At 40.0% G+C, this 18,526-nt stretch overlaps 3 protein-coding genes across 3 annotated transcripts; all 3 read left to right on the top strand.

The window, feature by feature from the left end:
- The first annotated feature begins 7,183 nt into the window (after positions 1-7,183).
- On the top strand, positions 7,184-8,224 carry LOC150090317 (uncharacterized). Its single transcript, XM_090390261.1, has one exon. It carries the CDS (start codon positions 7,184-7,186, stop codon positions 8,222-8,224), a length of 1,041 nt encoding a protein of 346 aa, XP_090246387.1.
- A 3,424-nt stretch (positions 8,225-11,648) lies between these two features.
- Positions 11,649-12,686, top strand: LOC150090318 (uncharacterized). The gene has a single exon (XM_090390262.1). It carries the CDS (start codon positions 11,649-11,651, stop codon positions 12,684-12,686), a length of 1,038 nt encoding a protein of 345 aa, XP_090246388.1.
- Positions 12,687-16,010: 3,324 nt separating this feature from the next.
- LOC150090319 (uncharacterized) lies at positions 16,011-17,012 on the top strand. The gene has a single exon (XM_090390263.1). The coding sequence runs from the start codon at positions 16,011-16,013 to the stop codon at positions 17,010-17,012; it is 1,002 nt and encodes a 333-aa protein (XP_090246389.1).
- The last annotated feature ends 1,514 nt before the right edge of the window (positions 17,013-18,526 follow it).

Consider the following 18,526-nt stretch of genomic DNA (forward strand, 5'->3'; position numbering starts at 1 on the left):
AAATGTTTGTGCCTAAAATAAGGGAACCGCTTACTATTTCATTTGGAATGAATTGGTGGAACTGTTAAGCTGAATACGAAGTTGCGAAATTGAATACACCTCAGTGTTAACTGAGGTGTATTCAATTTAAGTGCAACATGTTCTGGCACAAACAGTTTATAGTAAATTATTTTGACAATGAATACAATCGTATTTAGCAGAGAAATGCAGACTTGGAAACCATGGTCCACTCAAACACATGTGTATACTGCACTCTCCCACTTGACTATTCGGCTACGTCGGACCAAAATACGTAATACGCAAGTGAAAAACTCCACGCAGAAATATTTATCTAAAATCATTTCTTCACTAAAATTTTACTTCGTTATTTCCTCTTTCAGATCAGATTTCAGAGGTGAAAGTTCATTACAGCTGCAATGCCATTTCCGCTTGCAACAACATCCCATCAGAATACATGTTAATGAGACGCGCTTTCAATTGCTTCAGCTATCTCTCCACATATGAATGTGCGCTAACATAGACGCTCTCGACCAGTATTGAATATACACAGTACCCTGCCAGAAATATCAGAACATTCCAACCATTAAATGCTAAGTTAACAGCCAAGAGATAATGAAATCATTTCTGTAATGTACGCAAAGAAGGGGATGTACACATATCGATTGCTCCATTGATTGAAGGACATTCGATTATCAGAATACTTTTCTGAATATTGTCCTCTAACCAAGCGGATTGCCTGAACAGTGCTGCTTGGACTCGAGAATAAATTACTAACTTTTTCACAATCTCGTACAGATCAAGAATCTCTCAGAATTAGCATATTTCTGCAATCGTTTGTGAAGAGTAAATTGTTATTATTAATGGTTTTATTTATTGTTACTGTTGAGGTCTTGGTCTGACATCAGAGTTCTGGATTCCAAAGATGCACTCGGGTATTCTAGATGTTTGTGTTAGAAGGTGTTGGTTACTGTTTGGGGACCTGGCGTTTATGACTATGTTATGGGAACCAAAGTCTTAATAATCAAAAAAGGTATGAAATGATAAGTAATGAACTAGTTGCAAGTCTGTGTTTGGGATATTCTCTGAGATTATTTAATGAAAAAGGAGTATGAAAATTATTATTTTTTTAATATTTGCCCTGTACTTGAATAGATATTTCTTATTTGAGCTGTATTTGTTTACTTTTATGAGAACATTTATATCTGTATAATCTTATGATATTTTGACTAGATATAGGTTTACCTATATGCAGTCCACTAGAGATTTTATTGCCGTCTAGTGTTGAAATTTGGAACATGCATTTTAAAATTTTAAATTTAAGCAGAAGTAGGTGATATTTCTGCTAAAATTATCTTGTAAGTTTCGGAAATACATAAAGTGTAAAAAGAAATCATGACAATATGATTTGAATTTGCAAAAGACATAATTATACAGAGTGTCTCAAAAATATTGGTATAAACGTTTAGGGGAGTAGGTAACATCTAAAAAAAATGTGAATCGCATTGGAACCCATAACCAGAAACGTCACGGGAAAGTAGTAGCAGAGGCACAAGAAGCAGAAATGACACAAGACAGTAATTAGTGGCAAACATTTATTTGACATAATATTTACAATGGAGTACGAGATGGATGCATTTCATGATGTTACAACATATGCTCGAAGGTTCCACCATGAAACGCGATGCATGCGTGACACCGACGCAGCATGGATTGGCGGTCATGGTCGAACACACCTGGAGTTTCTTTGACAGTAGCAGCAGCGCAGACGAGTCTCGGCCACGAGATCCATTTCCGTCTCCACAGGCGATTCATACACGATAGATTTGAGGGTCCCCCGCAGAAAGAAATCGAGGCTCGATAAATCAAGTGAGCGTGGGGGCCAGGCAACGGGTCCACCACGGCCAATCCATCGACGCCTGTTCAAATGGTCACGAACACACCTTCCATAATGGGCAGGCGCCCCCTCATGTTGAAACCAAATGTTGCGTCTCACATTTGCTGGAACATCGTCAAGTAACCCTGGTAGAACTTGTTCAAGAATGATCCGATATTTAGCGGAGTTCATGCGGGACGGTAACAGGTATGGGCCGACTAAGCAGTCACCGACCATACCTGCTCACACATTTATTGCGAAGCGATGTTGTGCCGCATGGGGGCGCACACCGTGTGGGCCCTCTGCTAATCCATACACTAGGAGCATATCTGCCAGCTCACAGTTCATAATTCGATGCATGCTCTTCGTGCGGCGACTACTGCTTGAATGAGTAAACCAGAAATTTTCTCTCTCGCGAACTGATGAACAGTCCCGTGTACCGACTTACGGTGACGTTTCCGGTTATGGGTTCCTATGCGATTCACATTCCTTTAGATGTTACCTACCTACCCTAAACGTTTGTACCAATATTTTTGAGACACCCTGTATATAATAGTTTACAAAAAACAGTGGTTCAACATTCACATTTCTGTCCTCTATCCCTGCAACAGGGCAAATTCGAATATGTATGATAGACACGTATGGTATATTATGTAATAAATAGATATCAGAGCTGCAATGGCTCAATGCTGCAGTCGTGTGTTATATAGAGCGGCACCCGAACGTCAATCCATATCCGCATCATGGTACACTGTGATGAAGACAGAACTCGGCCAGTGTCTACCTGCCCACACCACGGGCAGGTAGATCACAACTATGCATGTACCATGGCTGCCCTCGAAAACCCCTGTTTTGCAACTCTTACTGCCCTAACATCAGAACAAAAAATAAATGATAAAAACGGGAAAAAATAATAAATTAAATAAAAATTAAAGGATAAAATCCCATACTCACTGAAGGAAGTGCTATACCAGTGGGTACCAGTAAAAAAACCTGTACCTCGAGCAGCCCAAACCCAAGGTCCCAGCAAAAATATAAAAATAAATAATTAATAAGAATATAAAATTAAAAAAAAAAACAAGTAAAATAAAATAAAATAAAAATTAAGTAAATAAAAATAAGAAGATAAAAAGACTACACTACGAAAAAAAAATAGTCTATATATATATAATCCCGCACTGGCATTCTATGGGGCTTTTTCATAACGTGGCTGAGTTAGTCGGTCTCAGGCTAGGGAATTTTGGTCTTTTCTCCCGAAAACTCGGGTTTTTCGTCCAGCAAACAGAAAATTGACTTCAGAACACACAATTTACAGACAATATACACGGAACAACATGGATTTAGTCGCCGATGCTCCTAAAACACAACAACAGCCAAAGGCCAATGCCAGCAGTGTCAGCAGGCGTCTTCACTAGGAAAGCAAGGGGGTATCCCGTAGCTGAGTGAGAAGGCATCTTCGGCGATCAAAGGCATGGCGAGAAATTTTTTGCAGGGACTGTAAATTTTCTCTGGTGCTCAGGAAGTCCTGCTTATTTCTAGGGACAGTCACATCAGTGGAGAGGAGAAGTTTCTCTCGAAGATATAAGTATTGATAGCAGTGGTACAGAATATGTTCCCAGTCTTCTGCGGTGCCACAAGAGCAGACTGATGATTCAGCAAGTTGAAACGTGCAAGTTTGACATTAAGAGAGCCATGACGGGAGAATAAGTAGTGTACAGACCAGGATGGAACCATTTCTGAGTGGACTCTAACGTTGCAAAGGCGACCTTAGGGATGAACTTTAAATTTGTTCCTACGGCGCGACTGCCTGGTTCTTGCACGTTAAAGACCTGCAGGGCAGGAGTAGACACAGTCCTACGAGCCCTGCACATTTCCAAAGCATTTGACGTTGAATGCCATGAAGTTTAGCCTGAACCGAAACCGTCATACCATGCCAGAACCAGGCGGCCGCGCATTAGGAACAAATTAGTAGAAACACGGCTTTATAATACAACCGTAGAGAGCGAGAGTTAAGACCCCAGGATTATTTGGAGAGATGCAGAAGTGAGAAAGTGAATTTTTTTACTTTCTCTGAGAGATGTTCCAAGTGTTTAGTGAATCTAAGTTTGATATCAATGATCAGATCAATAAATTTTAGAGGAGAAATCATTATATATGATTTTTTCTGTAGAATTCTTGAGTTCACGTGCAGATTTGCACGTTGTACAGGCTGAAACTCTGGAATAACTCGCGAGGAACCCTGGTCTATCCGCTTGAGATAAAAGAGGACTTTAAAAATTCCTCAAGTCATAGATGAGAATCGAATCCAGACTTCTGCAATTGAATGGCAGACGATGATGTACAGTTCCAACTAAGCTTCCACGGAGAATAAATAGGATAAAGAAAAGTAATGATCAAGTCCTTCAGGAGAGGCTCCAGCAACCAAAGGAAAATAATCAGTTCTACTTATATATACTACTCCTCTCAGGGAAGGGTGTTGTCTGAGTGAAAGAAAGATTACCATCTCATGCCACCGTGGAGAGGGGAGGAGTTTCAAAGAGGAGGAAAGATTCCACACCCCAAATGCAGAGTATCAGCAGATGAAAGCACAAAAGTGAAATTTTACTCTTCCATGAATTTATAAGGAAACACTACCCTCCCTCCCTCTAAGAAGGGAGGGTGAGGCTGTACTGAAGTGGAAAGATAGCAGGTGGCGTATGTTTTTGTCGTTTTTTAAAGCAAGAAATTAGAAGATACGTATCTGAAGTAAGACAGATACGCTCCTTTAGTTTTATTTAAGGTTTCACTACAAGATTATATTTTAAATATTTTTATTAATGAAAAAATAAGTCATAAACGCACGAATATAATCAAATACCCTGAAAATACAGTAACATTTCTAGCTATGCTGAAACGTTTTTTATTTATAATGAATATGAGGTACACAGATTTAAATGGTGTTATTACTCTAGATTTGTATCAAGAAATTCCTTGAAATAATCGCACCAATACAGATGTACATAAAACTGAAAGTACACAGATACTGCAGGTATTTTTAATTTCACAGAAGTAACGTATATTTCGGCATGTAAGTCAACATTAGAAGCAATAAAAAAGTTTACTTTTCGAGATCTCGAAAAGTAAACTTTAAGGTTTTCAATACCTTATAGCCAAGAGAATTCCCACATTGAGGCATTTTTTACAGACCTCCCCAATTTGCAGTATAGTATTAAAGAGGCAACAAGAAACAGCTACATTACATAAAGCGTCCCATGTACACATACAGCATCCATAAGAGATGTGATGCCATCACCTATGCCCGTAGGTTTTATTTCATGATCCTCAACATATGAGAGTACCGTATACGCTTACCGCTTTCTTTACATTTTTACCGCATGGTGTAATAAAATATCCCAGTATAATTTCTTAAAGAGAATAAATAATTGAATTAAAAAGTAGACAGCGGTTCTTTTTGCAAATTTTAAACCGCTACACGAGATGGGAAAGATAACATCAGGCTTTCCAATGTGGAGGTTGGAGGAAGTTACTTTGAATAAACCAAAGTTAGTTTACTCATACATGGGATCATTATTTTTTTTTCTAGCATCAGTCTTGTTTTCCAATTACTGCAATGTGTACAGTAAATTATTTTGAGCAATGTTTCCCAAATGACAAATGATCACAGTTAAGAAAATCCAAGAAAATAAAAATACATGCCAGTAAGTATGGTGAACAGCTTTAAAATAAAAGATACGTTCTGTGACATTGAAATTGTAGCATCCATCCAAAAGAAATGATCATTTCTTTTGAATGGATGGATGGATGAGTTGCGCCAAGATATGCAAATGATTACAATGCTGGATCAATCGGGCAGAAGCTTCGCTTGATATCAAAACTAACATGGATATCGTGGAGTTCAAAGCAACGCGTATGTGATGCAGTTAACAGGCTTTTGTCTCACAGGAACCAACTACAGAGTGCAAGGAAATTGTAGAGAATGCGGGCATCGCGTTCGACACCGATATCTATCATCAACTCAGCGACTTCGACAGAGGGCGGATTACGGCCTTCGAGAAACTGGATCGTCGCTTCGTCTTGCAGCGGAATGTGTGGGCCGTGACAATACCACAATGCACACATGTTGGCAACAGTGGCTGCGGGAAGTACGACTGCTTGTGGAATAGGTAGTGGAGAACGACGGGGAACTGCAGAACGGAAGGATCGTCTTATCCGTCGACAGGTTTACACCGCAGATACAGCTACACTGGTTAACTTCTAACGACCTCTGATACCAGTTGGCTGTCACCCCATGACCCGTCGAACCATTGCACGCCGTGCATACCAGCCATTGCATCGATTACCTCTGTCTGACACGGCTGGTAATCGTCAAGAGCGTCTGGAATGGTATTGCGCACTGGCTCATGGACTATAGAATGGCGTCAAATGAAAATGTATCCGATGAATCCCACTTCTGCTTGGGACCCATTGATTGATGCATACACGTGTAGTGACGACGTGGTGACCGCAATGACCCAGAGCCATTTTGAACGCCATACTGCATGCCCTGCTGGTATAGTGTGAGAAGCGATCAGTTCAGTTGTCGTTGGTGTTCGTCAACGACACTCTCACTGCTCGTAACTATGTCACCAAGATTCTGAAAACTCGTCGCTCTCCCTTTCCCCGTTGTCCTGCTGAAAAATGGCATTAGACAACGCCCAAACACATACCGCACGGAGTTTCCTCTTAGTATCTTCGTGGTGTGCATGTACTGTCTTGGCCATCCAGTTCTCCAAATTTCAACTCCATCGAGCATGTGTGGGCCATGATTCAACACCATCAACAGAACCATTCGCAGCCAGCACACCATGGATGTTCTGATGTATCAGGTGCAAGAGGCTTGATGGAATACGACAGGAGGCTATTCCACACCTGTACAACTTAATGCCAGGACGCTTAGCTCAATGTATCCGCAACCGTGGTGGATTTATGTCATATTGATATGTTCAATTGTAAGAATCATTTCGCGTTACTGAATGTGTTCACACACACACACACACACACCTGCACCTTTAATTGTGTGTGCCTTAACTCCTTGGCTATACTTACTCTAAGTATCATGTCTGTATTCCTGTTTCTTCAGGGTGCTGCAATTTCAATCTCACAGTGTGTATATTTTAACCGCCCAATACTCATATGGTTAAATAATTAAACAGAGAATATTGTCAAGCTCTATTGTTGATACAAATATAACTGTTAAAGAACACCAGACTGGCTTTTAAGAATGAATTAAACAAAAAAAAAAAGAATGAAAGTGATGTATGTTGATAACAGATGGCTGAACCACCTAGCTATCAGCGTCTCCCCTTACGGCATCTACATATATCTGAAGAAATATGCTCAGCTATTAATTCGCTCTTAAAATCTCCAGAAGATGAGGAACAGCCAGAAACAGGCTCTAGTGAGCAAAACATCCGGATTGTTGTGGATTTGTATGGCAGACTGAAGAATGAAGGGAAAATGGAATGCTCTAACTTCACATTGAAACAATTGATTTACACTCCCGCTAAGGTGTGCCTCTGGAAAAATATTAGTGATTTGAAACTCGTGGGGGAGGTTCTAGTATGCTTACATGATTGTGATAGGTTTCAGGGTATTGCCGAACAGGAGCAAATTTATCCGGAACAGACACTCCGATTATGGGCTTGGCCTGGAAGAGACAGATGTAATCGCAGAACACTACAGGAATCCCCGGTTTATTATTTCCATCGTGCTGCCAATGCAAACAGACTGACGTTTGGATCCACTAAAAGATTTATCGATGAAATCTGCCATCGCTTTCGGTGCTTGTTTATCTTTAGAAAGGTACGTGTTAAACCCCATCTGATGTTGCTCTTGTTGAGACTGGGGGTAAATTTGCATATCCTGAGCAGCAAGAGCGACGCGGTAAGTGTACAAAGCTGTATTTTGTATCTTATTTTTTTATGTATGGAGGAACTGGTACCTGATGAAAGCAGCCACTCTGAAGGATCCAGAGATTATTTTCAAGAACAAGCCATGTACGTTCGGGTTCTTCTTCGTGTAGCTCCTCAACTGACACTACAGTCCTTCCAAAGTGTCGCCAGTTACTATTTCATCCCATCTTGGCAACGATATAAACCTGACTGGGATTTCTCGGCGATGAATATTCTCGACCAGACGCTTAAATGGACCCCTCTGATGAAACAACGATGTATGAACCCATCCGAGCTAACCCACCTCTGTAGATGTGTCATCAGACGTGTCCTGCATGAAAATTGGCAACTTCCACATGGTATCCAGAGTCTTGACCTTCCTCTGAGTGTTCGTAGATACGTTGACCTTCTAGAAGACTAAAGACAGTCCACTTCCAGTTGGATGAATATTGACCAAAGCACTGTACTGTTCATGGTGGCTTTCTCTTCTAAATCAGCGTGACGTACATATTTTTTCTGCTCTAAATTGTACTGGCACTAATAAAGGATCTCAAGTGTGTAGTGCATGCAAATTGCAGTTCACATCTCGAATTATTTATAAATATTTCATGAACATGTAGTGTAGTAAAAAAAACTTCAACACATACATGTACTACCAAAAAAAATCTCGACCCGTAATAAAAATTTAAGGCATTTATTTAAAAGGTTTTACAACATCACTGGCTGTAATCATAATACAATATTCAATTTTAAAACAATGGAGGGTTAGGTTAGATATGTGCGTTATGCTCCAAAGTAATTAAGGCTGCTGGGCATCAGTATAGTACGCATGTAATTGAGTGCATTTTTAGGTCGGTTTTGCAGTTTTCTGAGCGAAAAAACAAAATTTTCTGGAGGATAAACCACGCGACCCTCACCTGAAACCGACTAACTCGGCCACGTTGTGAAAAAGGCCTGAAAAAGGTAAAATTCCTCGTGTCATTGACGGTATTCGAACTCAAGTCTTTTGCACACTGGGTGGAAGGACGGTTATATCCACCTTACTACTCGCGAGGACAATAAAACATGCGAATGGTTTAGAAAAAATTATCACGCAAATTTCCAAATGTAACGTATTTTTATGTAAATGTTATTTACTAAGTTTATAATCTTTGTCTGGGACTGCAATGGACACATATCACCTGCCATACTCAGTACCATTCACAATGGTGATGAGTAGCTTCAGCGTAAACTAGGTGATAAAGTAGTGTTTGTTCTATATGATACTGTCTGTTGTGGTTCCTTTAAATTCTGTCCATGTCATCAGAATATGTTGAGAAATTATTATGAACATCACATATTCAGAGACAAACATTTGGACATCAATATATCCTAGAAAGCCAGTTTTTATTAAAGAAATTATTATTAACAGTATGTACGAATTCTTCATGGAAGAATTCAGACCATTTCACAAAATTCACTAAAACAAGGACTAGTGTCATTTTCTAGCATTATCTGGAAGCTGGAAAATAACCCCATTCCTTATTTAGTACAATCGTCATCGCAAGAGCCGGAGTATCTCTTTAATCTGAAGTTCCAGCATGCCCAATGATGTTCCATGGACCGCCTACCGATTGCAACATTGAGTCAACCAGGCGAATTATATGATCTCGTTTTCCTCAAACCTGAGTTTATGAAATGTGAAATTATCGTATTATAAATGAAACGTCCAGCTCCATGGAATTTTCCTATTCTCTAGCCATGGAATATGTACCCACCTTGTTACCGTCCTACTGAGAATATGATATCACGTGTGGCACAACAATATCCGAAATCTGGGCAGAAGTGGGAGATGTCTTCACTACAGCCATCCACCGGATACCCCAGTTATGTCTAACATCGATGGACTGTAGATACCTCTCGTCTAACTCTCAGCAATATGCCTGAGGACATCCCCCTCTCTCTCTTTCTTGGGCTGACTATCTGTCCTCTCTCAAAGTCCATCAGTTGGACATAAGTAGCAATTTCCCTTTTTCTCATTCGAAAATTCGCTCTATATTATCTTTAATTATTTCTTAATAATAAACTTTTCATCTCTGCTCTGATCAGGCCACTGCAGCAAAAAAAACGTCATTGTCATGTTCCTGGAACCATTCCATAGTGATTCGGGCTTTGTGTACCGGCGCGTTATCCTGCTGGAAGTAACCTTCCTGACTAAGGATAAACTGTCAACATGAACGGATGCACTTGGTCAGCAACGATGTTTAGGTACGATGTGGCATTCAGACGTGAATCCATGGGTATCAATGGACCCAACGTGTGCCAAGAAAACATATCCCCCACCATAACACTGCCCCACCACCTTGCACAGTAGTCGTCAGAAATGACGGGTCCATGGATTCATGTTGTTTTCGCAAATTCTGAGCCTTCCATCAACATGATGCACCAGGAACTTTGACTCGTCAGACCAAGCAACTGTTTTCCAATCCTCGATAGTCCAGTGCTGGTGTTGCTGTGCCCACAGGAGGCGTGCTCTCTTGTTCTTCATTGATAACAAAGGTACGCGATGTGGCCGTCGGCTGTTGTAGCCCATTCGCGACAAAGTGCGACTAGTAGTCCGTTGCGATATTTTGTTCTGGGCACCAAGGTTGAATTTTGACGTGATGTGCGACATTGTGGCCCGTCTGTTTTCTTGCACAATTCTACCCACCCTCTTCTGACCTCTCTCATGATAATGCTGATATACCTGGCCTGCCTCCACGGGGCTGAGTGTGGACAACGTTGGGCCTCAGCAGGGTTCCAGCGGCTAAATGGCCAGAAGAACAACGGTACATAGTACTATACATATACAATATCCACACACTTTTAAATCTCTGGCCTTTCCAGTGAACTGGCACACCTACAATGAAAGCAACGCGGAGATGGGGGAAACCTCTGGTGCCGCTTGACACTAAATGCACTCTACACTCTCATCAACAAGCGAGTTTCTTCCACAAGAGTGCCGTTGAGAGGATGTTTTCTGTTCGTTTCACCATTCTCAATACACCTTTGAGACTGCGGTGCGTGAAAAGTTCAGGAGAACTGCCGTTTTAGAGATGCTTTTCCCAGCACGTCTTGCACCTACTACCAATCCACATTCGAAGTCCGTTAGATCATTCCTTTTCCCCTTTCTTGCTACGGTTTGTACGTTTAACTGATACTAGAAAGGTTGTTCTGCTGCCTTTATATCCACAACTGTGGTCATGTGACTTGCAAAGTTGTGGGACAAACCATTTGTGTGCACAGCAGGGGTGTACCTAATAAAGTGGCAGCACAATGTATTTTACTATATAATAAATATTATATATTTGGTTATTTATTTGCATTCACACAATTTGAATTTAGATTTGAATGAGCGTAATCCAATGAGAAAATTAACTGACATATTTCAGCTGATATGAATTGTTTGTTATAGTGTAGGGCATCAGTGGGGGAACTCGCCAGTGTACAAGAGGACTACATGCAGAATATACGGACGTCTTTTAAAAAGCCGAATATGTGTTAAAGACATTTTAGAGGGAATATTTAGGGTGATCTTTACTTCCTTTAGAAGTGACTTAAACAATACTTTTATACACAAAGTACTTGACACTTTCTCTACAAATTAATGAAAATCCTGCAGATTAACCGAATAAACAAACATCAAATAGACTAATACTAAGAATGTCACTGTACATCTACTTCCCTTGTCAAATAATATTTTAATCTTTGAGCATACCAATATTGTTGCATATATCATAATTCAGACGCAACAACGGACTGGTTGTAACAAAGAACTTAAATAAAATGAATAAAAACCAGTTTGTTTTTTAACACAAGCACACGAAATGGATCAGCTACAAACCTGTCGTGTCTTGTCTTTCAGCTTGGAGGACGAAATTCGCTCTGCCGTTGATGTACTTCTGAATATTGTAGACGAGGAAGACGAACAGTCCCGAACACGGACTAACGAAAAAAATATCCGAATTGTAGTGAACTTGTACAACAGGTGGAAGACGGAGACACGTATAGAATTCGATGACCCAGAATTTGAAAATTTGGTATATTCTCTTGCCAAAGTCTGTTATTGGAAGAATGTCAGCGATATGAGGCTGGTTGGGGATGTTCTAATTTGTTTGTATCGCTGCGACCGTTTTCAAGGAATTATAGATCAAGAGCGAATTTTCCCGGATCAGATCCACCAGTTGTGGTCATGGCCCGGAAAAGACATACCTAAAAATAGACGGGTTCAGGAATCTCCAGTGTCCTATTTCCATCATGCTGCCAACGCGAACAAGATGATATTTAGATTCGGCGATCGCTTTGTTGATGTAATTTGTCAGAGTATGAATATCTTCTTCATGTGGCGAATCGCTCAGATGAACCCTGACCTCACACTATTGTTTCTGAGACTTGGTTGTGACTTAAATCCACAGAGTTTCAGTCGGTACCCGTTTAGTTTAGACAGCCGAGTTTGGTGTCACATTTTGGAGTCGATGGAAGCGCTTGTAGTTAGCGAAGGCAATAATCCAGCGGAAGAACAGCGGGAACATTTTCGGGAAAGAGCCATGTGTGTTCAATTTCTTCTGCGAGTTATCCCTCAACTTAATATAGTAACTTTAGACGGCGTCATAAAACGAAGGTTCCTTTCTGTTTGGCAACACAGAAGACCTAATTTCGATTTCTCTGCTATGAACATCCTAGAAAAGTCCCTTAAATGGATTCCTTTGCTAAAGCAACGATGCCTGAATCCATCCGAGCTAACTCACCTCTGCAGGTGTGTCATTAGGCGGGTCCTCTACGACAACTGGCAACTTCCAGAAGGTATCCAGAGACTTGATATCCCTCTGAGTGTCCGCAGATATGTTGACCTTCTAGAGGATTAAAGTGTGTGAGTCCAGTTCCATACGGTCTGGTAATTCATCGTTGATCAATGTATCATGAAGTAAAGTAGCTGATTCCATTTCCTACATCTAGTGTTAATTGCAAGTTTTGACGTTTTAAATTGTACATTACACTAATAAAGCGTACTGAAAAGTTGAAAATACCTTTATAGTTTAAGAGCAGAACGATATCCGTATCATTGTATTATGGTTCTAATAATGTATTGATGTCTTCTATTGTGGAGAGAAATTCTTTAGGCAGTTGAAGATCATTTGTTAGTTGCCCTCTTCTCTCTCTCCTTCCGTATACCTTTCAATTCGTGGCAGCGACTGCTACGTAAGTAGTGCTTTTCTTAGACCAATAGTTTGTTGATGAGAAGGAGTAGATTTGTTGTGTGAATGCATCGCGGATGAAATTATTTTTACTATAGTTTCTCATCTAAGCACATCGGTAACACTGTTCACTAAACTTGAGAGAGAGGAAGAGAGAAAATACCACTTACAGACATGATAAACTGACGCCTCTGCAAATTCTAAAGAAACTCGGCACATTACTGGGCTGAGTTCTTTAAAAGTGGGTCTTTTAATTTTAAGAGAATTTCTTCGTAAACAGCATCCCCACAATTTTAATCGTATGGGCTTTCTTAATTGGAAGAGTTTTAGGCTTTTACTTGTATTTTTCAAATACATACGAGATTTGTTAATTAAAGGAACTTTAATTCTTCAAAAAATTTCCCTCACTTTATAATGGGACTTTTAAGGCGGTTTTCAATTTATAAAGCATGGATCTCTTGCGGAAGAGTTCAGGCGAGCGTACATTGAATTTATTTCCTTACACTTTTTTTGTCAGAATTGGGTTTCCAACAAAACTGTACTCACTAGTCAAAAAATCAGAAACCTTTTGAACTGGCGTCAACGGATAATTAAATGTACATTGCACAAACAAATATAAGTTGTCACGTGGTATGATCAAAGTTTCCTTAGTATCAGATAATATTGTAGGCTTTCCTCGGGCCTCTTAGCTGATTCGGTTCATCGGGAAGACTGGTGATTTTTGCAATTTTCAGAAGGCCATTGTTGAAGCATGTTGGAGGAGTCATAATTGAGAAAACAATATACAACTTTTCTTCTTGATTTCATAAAGGCATCCTAAAGCAAATTTGGAAACTTTTCGCTTAAAACAAAAGCAGTTTATCTCTGAAACTAGAGAGGAGAGATTTCGCCCTGCAAACTGACTTCATGGCCTTCGGTGGAAACTTGAAATTTGACATGTCATTTGAACTGTGATAATCTTAAAATCCGATTATCTTTAAATTCTTTAGCAAACCATAAAGTTTAAATGCATTCTAAAATTAAATGAAACCCGATTATTATTTTTTATGAAAACCCCAAACACGAGAAGTATTAGAACCTACAGTACTTAGTACCGTGCGTGGGTTTGAAGGTTGAGAAGAAAAGGAAGATACTTGTTGACATAAGACTTGAATTTCCCGATTTCCAGAGAACAGAAGTTGAAGGAATAAATGAGGAAGAATAAAAGCTGGTTCTGTGAGTTTAAAGTTGGACAGTAAATGGATGCTGATTCAGTGCGGCACGCCTTTGAACTGGTTTGGAAGAGAGAGGAGGAATTATAGAAGCCAATTCAGAAGAACAGTACCCATGATAGTATCAAGAGAAAAAGCATGCAGCAGAAACAAAATGTCTGAGACAGAGTGGAGAGACTTTGTTAGAGATGGGTCATTAGTTAATTTAACTGACCTCTTTTGAATGGAATCTAGAAGCCTGAAGTTTATGGGGCACCGCCTCAGATGTAGGGCCAATATTTCCATGGTGTAGGGAAATTTTTAATTCATACAGAGTTAGTACTTATTTCGAAGAAAAGGGACGGCGAGAGCGAAACAGAAAACCCAGTGTTTTTGATGATAAACTATTGCTCATTTGTATGAAGCAATATTTATGTGCTTATGCCAAAAGATATGTGATCTTGTCAACAGATCTAAGTGTCCTCGAAGATAAGCATAGCAGAAGCAGACTATTTCAGAATATAACAGAAGACAGGGCTGCGTCCATTACGTGAAGAATTTTTTTGGTCTTTTTCACAACGTGACTGAGTTAGCCGGTCTCAGGCATGGGGTAGCATGGTTTTTCCTCCAGAAACTCTGGTTTTTTATCTAGTGAATAGAAAATTGACCACAGAACACACGCAATTTACAGAGAATATACAAGGAGCACTATGGCCTTAGTCGCTGATGCTCCTAAAACCCTACCACCACCACAACAACAACAACAACATAAGACAGGATCCCTCGTGGGTAGCACAGTTCGTAGGATAGCCGTCCTCCACACACCAGGTGGAAAAGACCTCATTTCGAATTTCGTCGGTGACGGGAGGAATTTTTTTTTTTTTTTTCACAACGTGGCTGAGTTAGTCAGTCTCAGGTGAGGGTAGCAGTTTTTCCCCCAGAAACTCGGGTTTTTCGTTCAGCAAACCAGAAAACTGATCTCAGAACACACGCAATTTACAGATAATATACAAGAAGAAAAATGGCCTTAGTTGCCGATGCTACTAAAAAATACAGTAAAAACAACAACATAAGACAGGATTGAGCTCTAGAAGGACTGAAATTAACTAAGTTATTTTGTCCCATTGGAGATCAGCATTTAAGGAAACGATAGTGGATATTCGGGAAGTCGAAGTTGTTTGTGAACAGCAACGTTCCTCAAACTGGAGGCTGAAAAGTAGTGTGTTGTCATTGGTGAAATTATGGATAGGATTTTTAGTCTGTGGAAGAAGGTCTTTAATATACAACAGGAAAAATGTGGAAGAAAGAACTGGACCTTGGGGAACACCTGCATTAGTTGAGAGGTTAGAAAACAGACAGCTGTCTACTATCACTTGCAGCAAGTAGTCAAAGAGAAACTAGATATCGAATTGCAAAAAAAAAGTCAGCAGTTCATAAGATGGAACTTGTTTAGAAGATCTTTGTGCCAAACACGATTAAAAGCTCTTTAAATGTCAAGAGTGACTGCTTCAGTTTCACCAAACTATTCCATTGAAGATAACATAAGCCAGTACATTACCAGTTGATCGACACTGACGGAATCCATTTAGGCAGCCATTCATCAGATAATAGGTTTCAATTTTCATCGAATATTATGATTTCCTTTTAAATAAATAAAATATGTAAACACCCATATTCACTGTACATTCAACTGTTTAAAATAATGTTGCTGAACCGGTCCTAAATGGCATACAACAATGGAGTTAAAACAATTAATTCAATCAGATGAGACTAGAACTTTGCGATGTACAAAATTAAGCCTAAAATGGATCAGCTTTCAGGATCTCATCCTGTTCTTCCTTTTAAAGACGATGAAATTCACTCGGCTTTGTGCACGGTTCTAAATTCTACAGAGGAAGATGAACAATCGGTGACAATTGTCCAATCCATTCGCACGATTCTTAATATATATATCAAGAGAATTAGAAAAAATAAGATACGGTTCAATGACTTTTATTGCAAAGTTTTGTTTTATACCCTCGCTGAAGCCTGCTTTAGAAATAATGTCGGAGATATGAGCCTTGTGGTGAATATCCTGATCGCTATGTACCGCTGTGACTGCTTAGGATGGTTTGTTGAAAGATTTATTCTCTATCCTGGAGAGATCCATCCATTATGGGTGTGGCCCGGAAAGGACGTATCCAATAACGAGTCTGCTGTGTCCTATTTTCATCGTGCTGCCAATGAAAATAAGTTAGAGTTCGCACATGGAGAACGATTAATTGATATAATTTCTTACCCAGCAATCGTCTCTCTTGGGTTTATTAAACAGCATATTAATCCAAGTGTACTGTTACTTTTGTTGAGACTCGGGTGTAACTTAAATAGTAATAACTTTAGGAAAAATTTGATAAAGGTTGATCTTATTATATTACAGGTTATGTGGAATTTCATTTTTCGTGAAGGCAATGACCCTGAAGAGAAACCGACGGATCGTATCAAAGAAAGAGCCCTGTGCGCCCAATATCTTCTTCGTGTTACTCCTCAACTCAAAATCAAAATTTTACTAAAAGAAATCATGCACAGACTTCGTTTTCTTTGGTGTAACAAAAAGGTCAGCTTGGATTTCTCCGCTATGAATGTCTTTGACAACATAGATCAGTGGGTTCCTTTGCTCAAACAGCGTTTGCATCCGTCCAGGCTTACTCATCTTTGTCGTTGTGTCATCAGAAAGGTTTTGCATGAAAACTGGCAGCTTCCAGATGGTATTTACAAACTTCCACTTCCTCAGGTTGTTCGCAGATATGTCGATCTTTTAGAGGACTGAAGACCTGCACTTCCAGCTGGCCTGATAATCTTACATTGGTTTATGTCCAGTTAAGCTGAGTAGTTGATTTATTTCTAAATTATTTTTTTTAATTTTTACAGGCATATTTTACTGTTCTAAATTGTAATTTTTTTAAACACAACAAAAATGTACGAGCACTCATTAGGGGTAGAGAGTACTAATAAAAAATTATTAGAGTATCTATATATCCTTTCAGTATTATCGCCTGAATCCATATACAAAGTTTCAAAATCTGCTAATGTATTTTTAATACTATGAAGTGCATCACGGGTACGTTAGTTATATCTATTCTTAATATTTGCGGCAATAAGACTAAGGGCCTATGCATCAGTATATCGCGTTTGTAAACTGAAAGGGTGATTGTAATCCATCTTCCATGCACCATGTGAAAAGGCCTGTGTTCCAACCTGTCAATGACGCGAGGTACGTTTATGGGCTTTTTTTTTACTCTGTGACTGAGTTAGTCGGTCTCAGGGGAGGATAGCAATGTCCTCCCCTCCCTGAAAACTCAAATTTTCGTCCAGAGAAACAGGCACATCAACCCCAGAACACATGCTATTCACGAACATAATACACCAGAGTAGCTGAACTAATGTTCTGCATGATCCTAGTGTGACATTTATAATAATTATTATTATTATTATTTCTCCCTGATTGGGGGTTCCACCTCGTGACGTATATTGCTACCAAGTACACAGGGTGGTTGTTGTTATGTCTAGTGTTACTGTTGGCCGAGGAACTCTCTGACTATCCTACAGGTGCTCAGGATTGCGACTTTCTGGAGTTCCTTGTAGGTGTTCGCTGGAAAACCTATTGATGCTAGGCTGTTATGCAGGGTCTTTGGTACCATACCTGCGGTTGAAACGATGATCGCGATGGTCGTTACTTGTTGCACAGGCCCCTCCGTAGCCAGGTGGGCAGGAACAGCAGCAACAGCAGCAACAGCAGCAGTAGTGCGTAGCACACTCTTCTTGATTAGACTGGGGTTCGAGCCTGTGACCACCAAATACGGAGGATATGGAAAGGTCAGGGAATGACCACCGCATATCCACGGAGAAATATGGCCTTAGTTCCTAATGCTCCTAAACACCAAATAATAACAACTTGTTGCACATGCCACATCTCTTTGATTTCCTGTCTTAGGTTCATGTACTTACTGACCTTTTCCCCATGGTTTTCTGCAGGTTGGCAGTGTTGGGTACCGCTATGTCAATCAGATACGTAGCCTTTTCCTTCTTGTCCACAAGGGTTTTTTCCGGTCTGTTGTGCGGGATTGTCCTATACGTTATTATGGCGCGGTCCCAGTAGAGCTTGTGGGTTGGGGTCTCTAGTACTGCCTGGGGTTCGTACTTGTAGTACTGTACACTTTCTTCGATCAACTGGCATTTCCTTTCTAGCTTCTGATGTATTATCCTGGCTACCTGGTCGTGTCAATGAGTGAACTCAGTCTGGTGATCACCTTGCATCACGCGGTGATGTGTTGGATCGTTTCT

This window comes from Mastigoproctus giganteus, chromosome 2 (genome assembly GCF_048544385.1).
Source record: "Mastigoproctus giganteus isolate SK-2022 chromosome 2, ASM4854438v1, whole genome shotgun sequence".
Taxonomy (NCBI): domain Eukaryota; kingdom Metazoa; phylum Arthropoda; class Arachnida; order Uropygi; family Thelyphonidae; genus Mastigoproctus; species Mastigoproctus giganteus.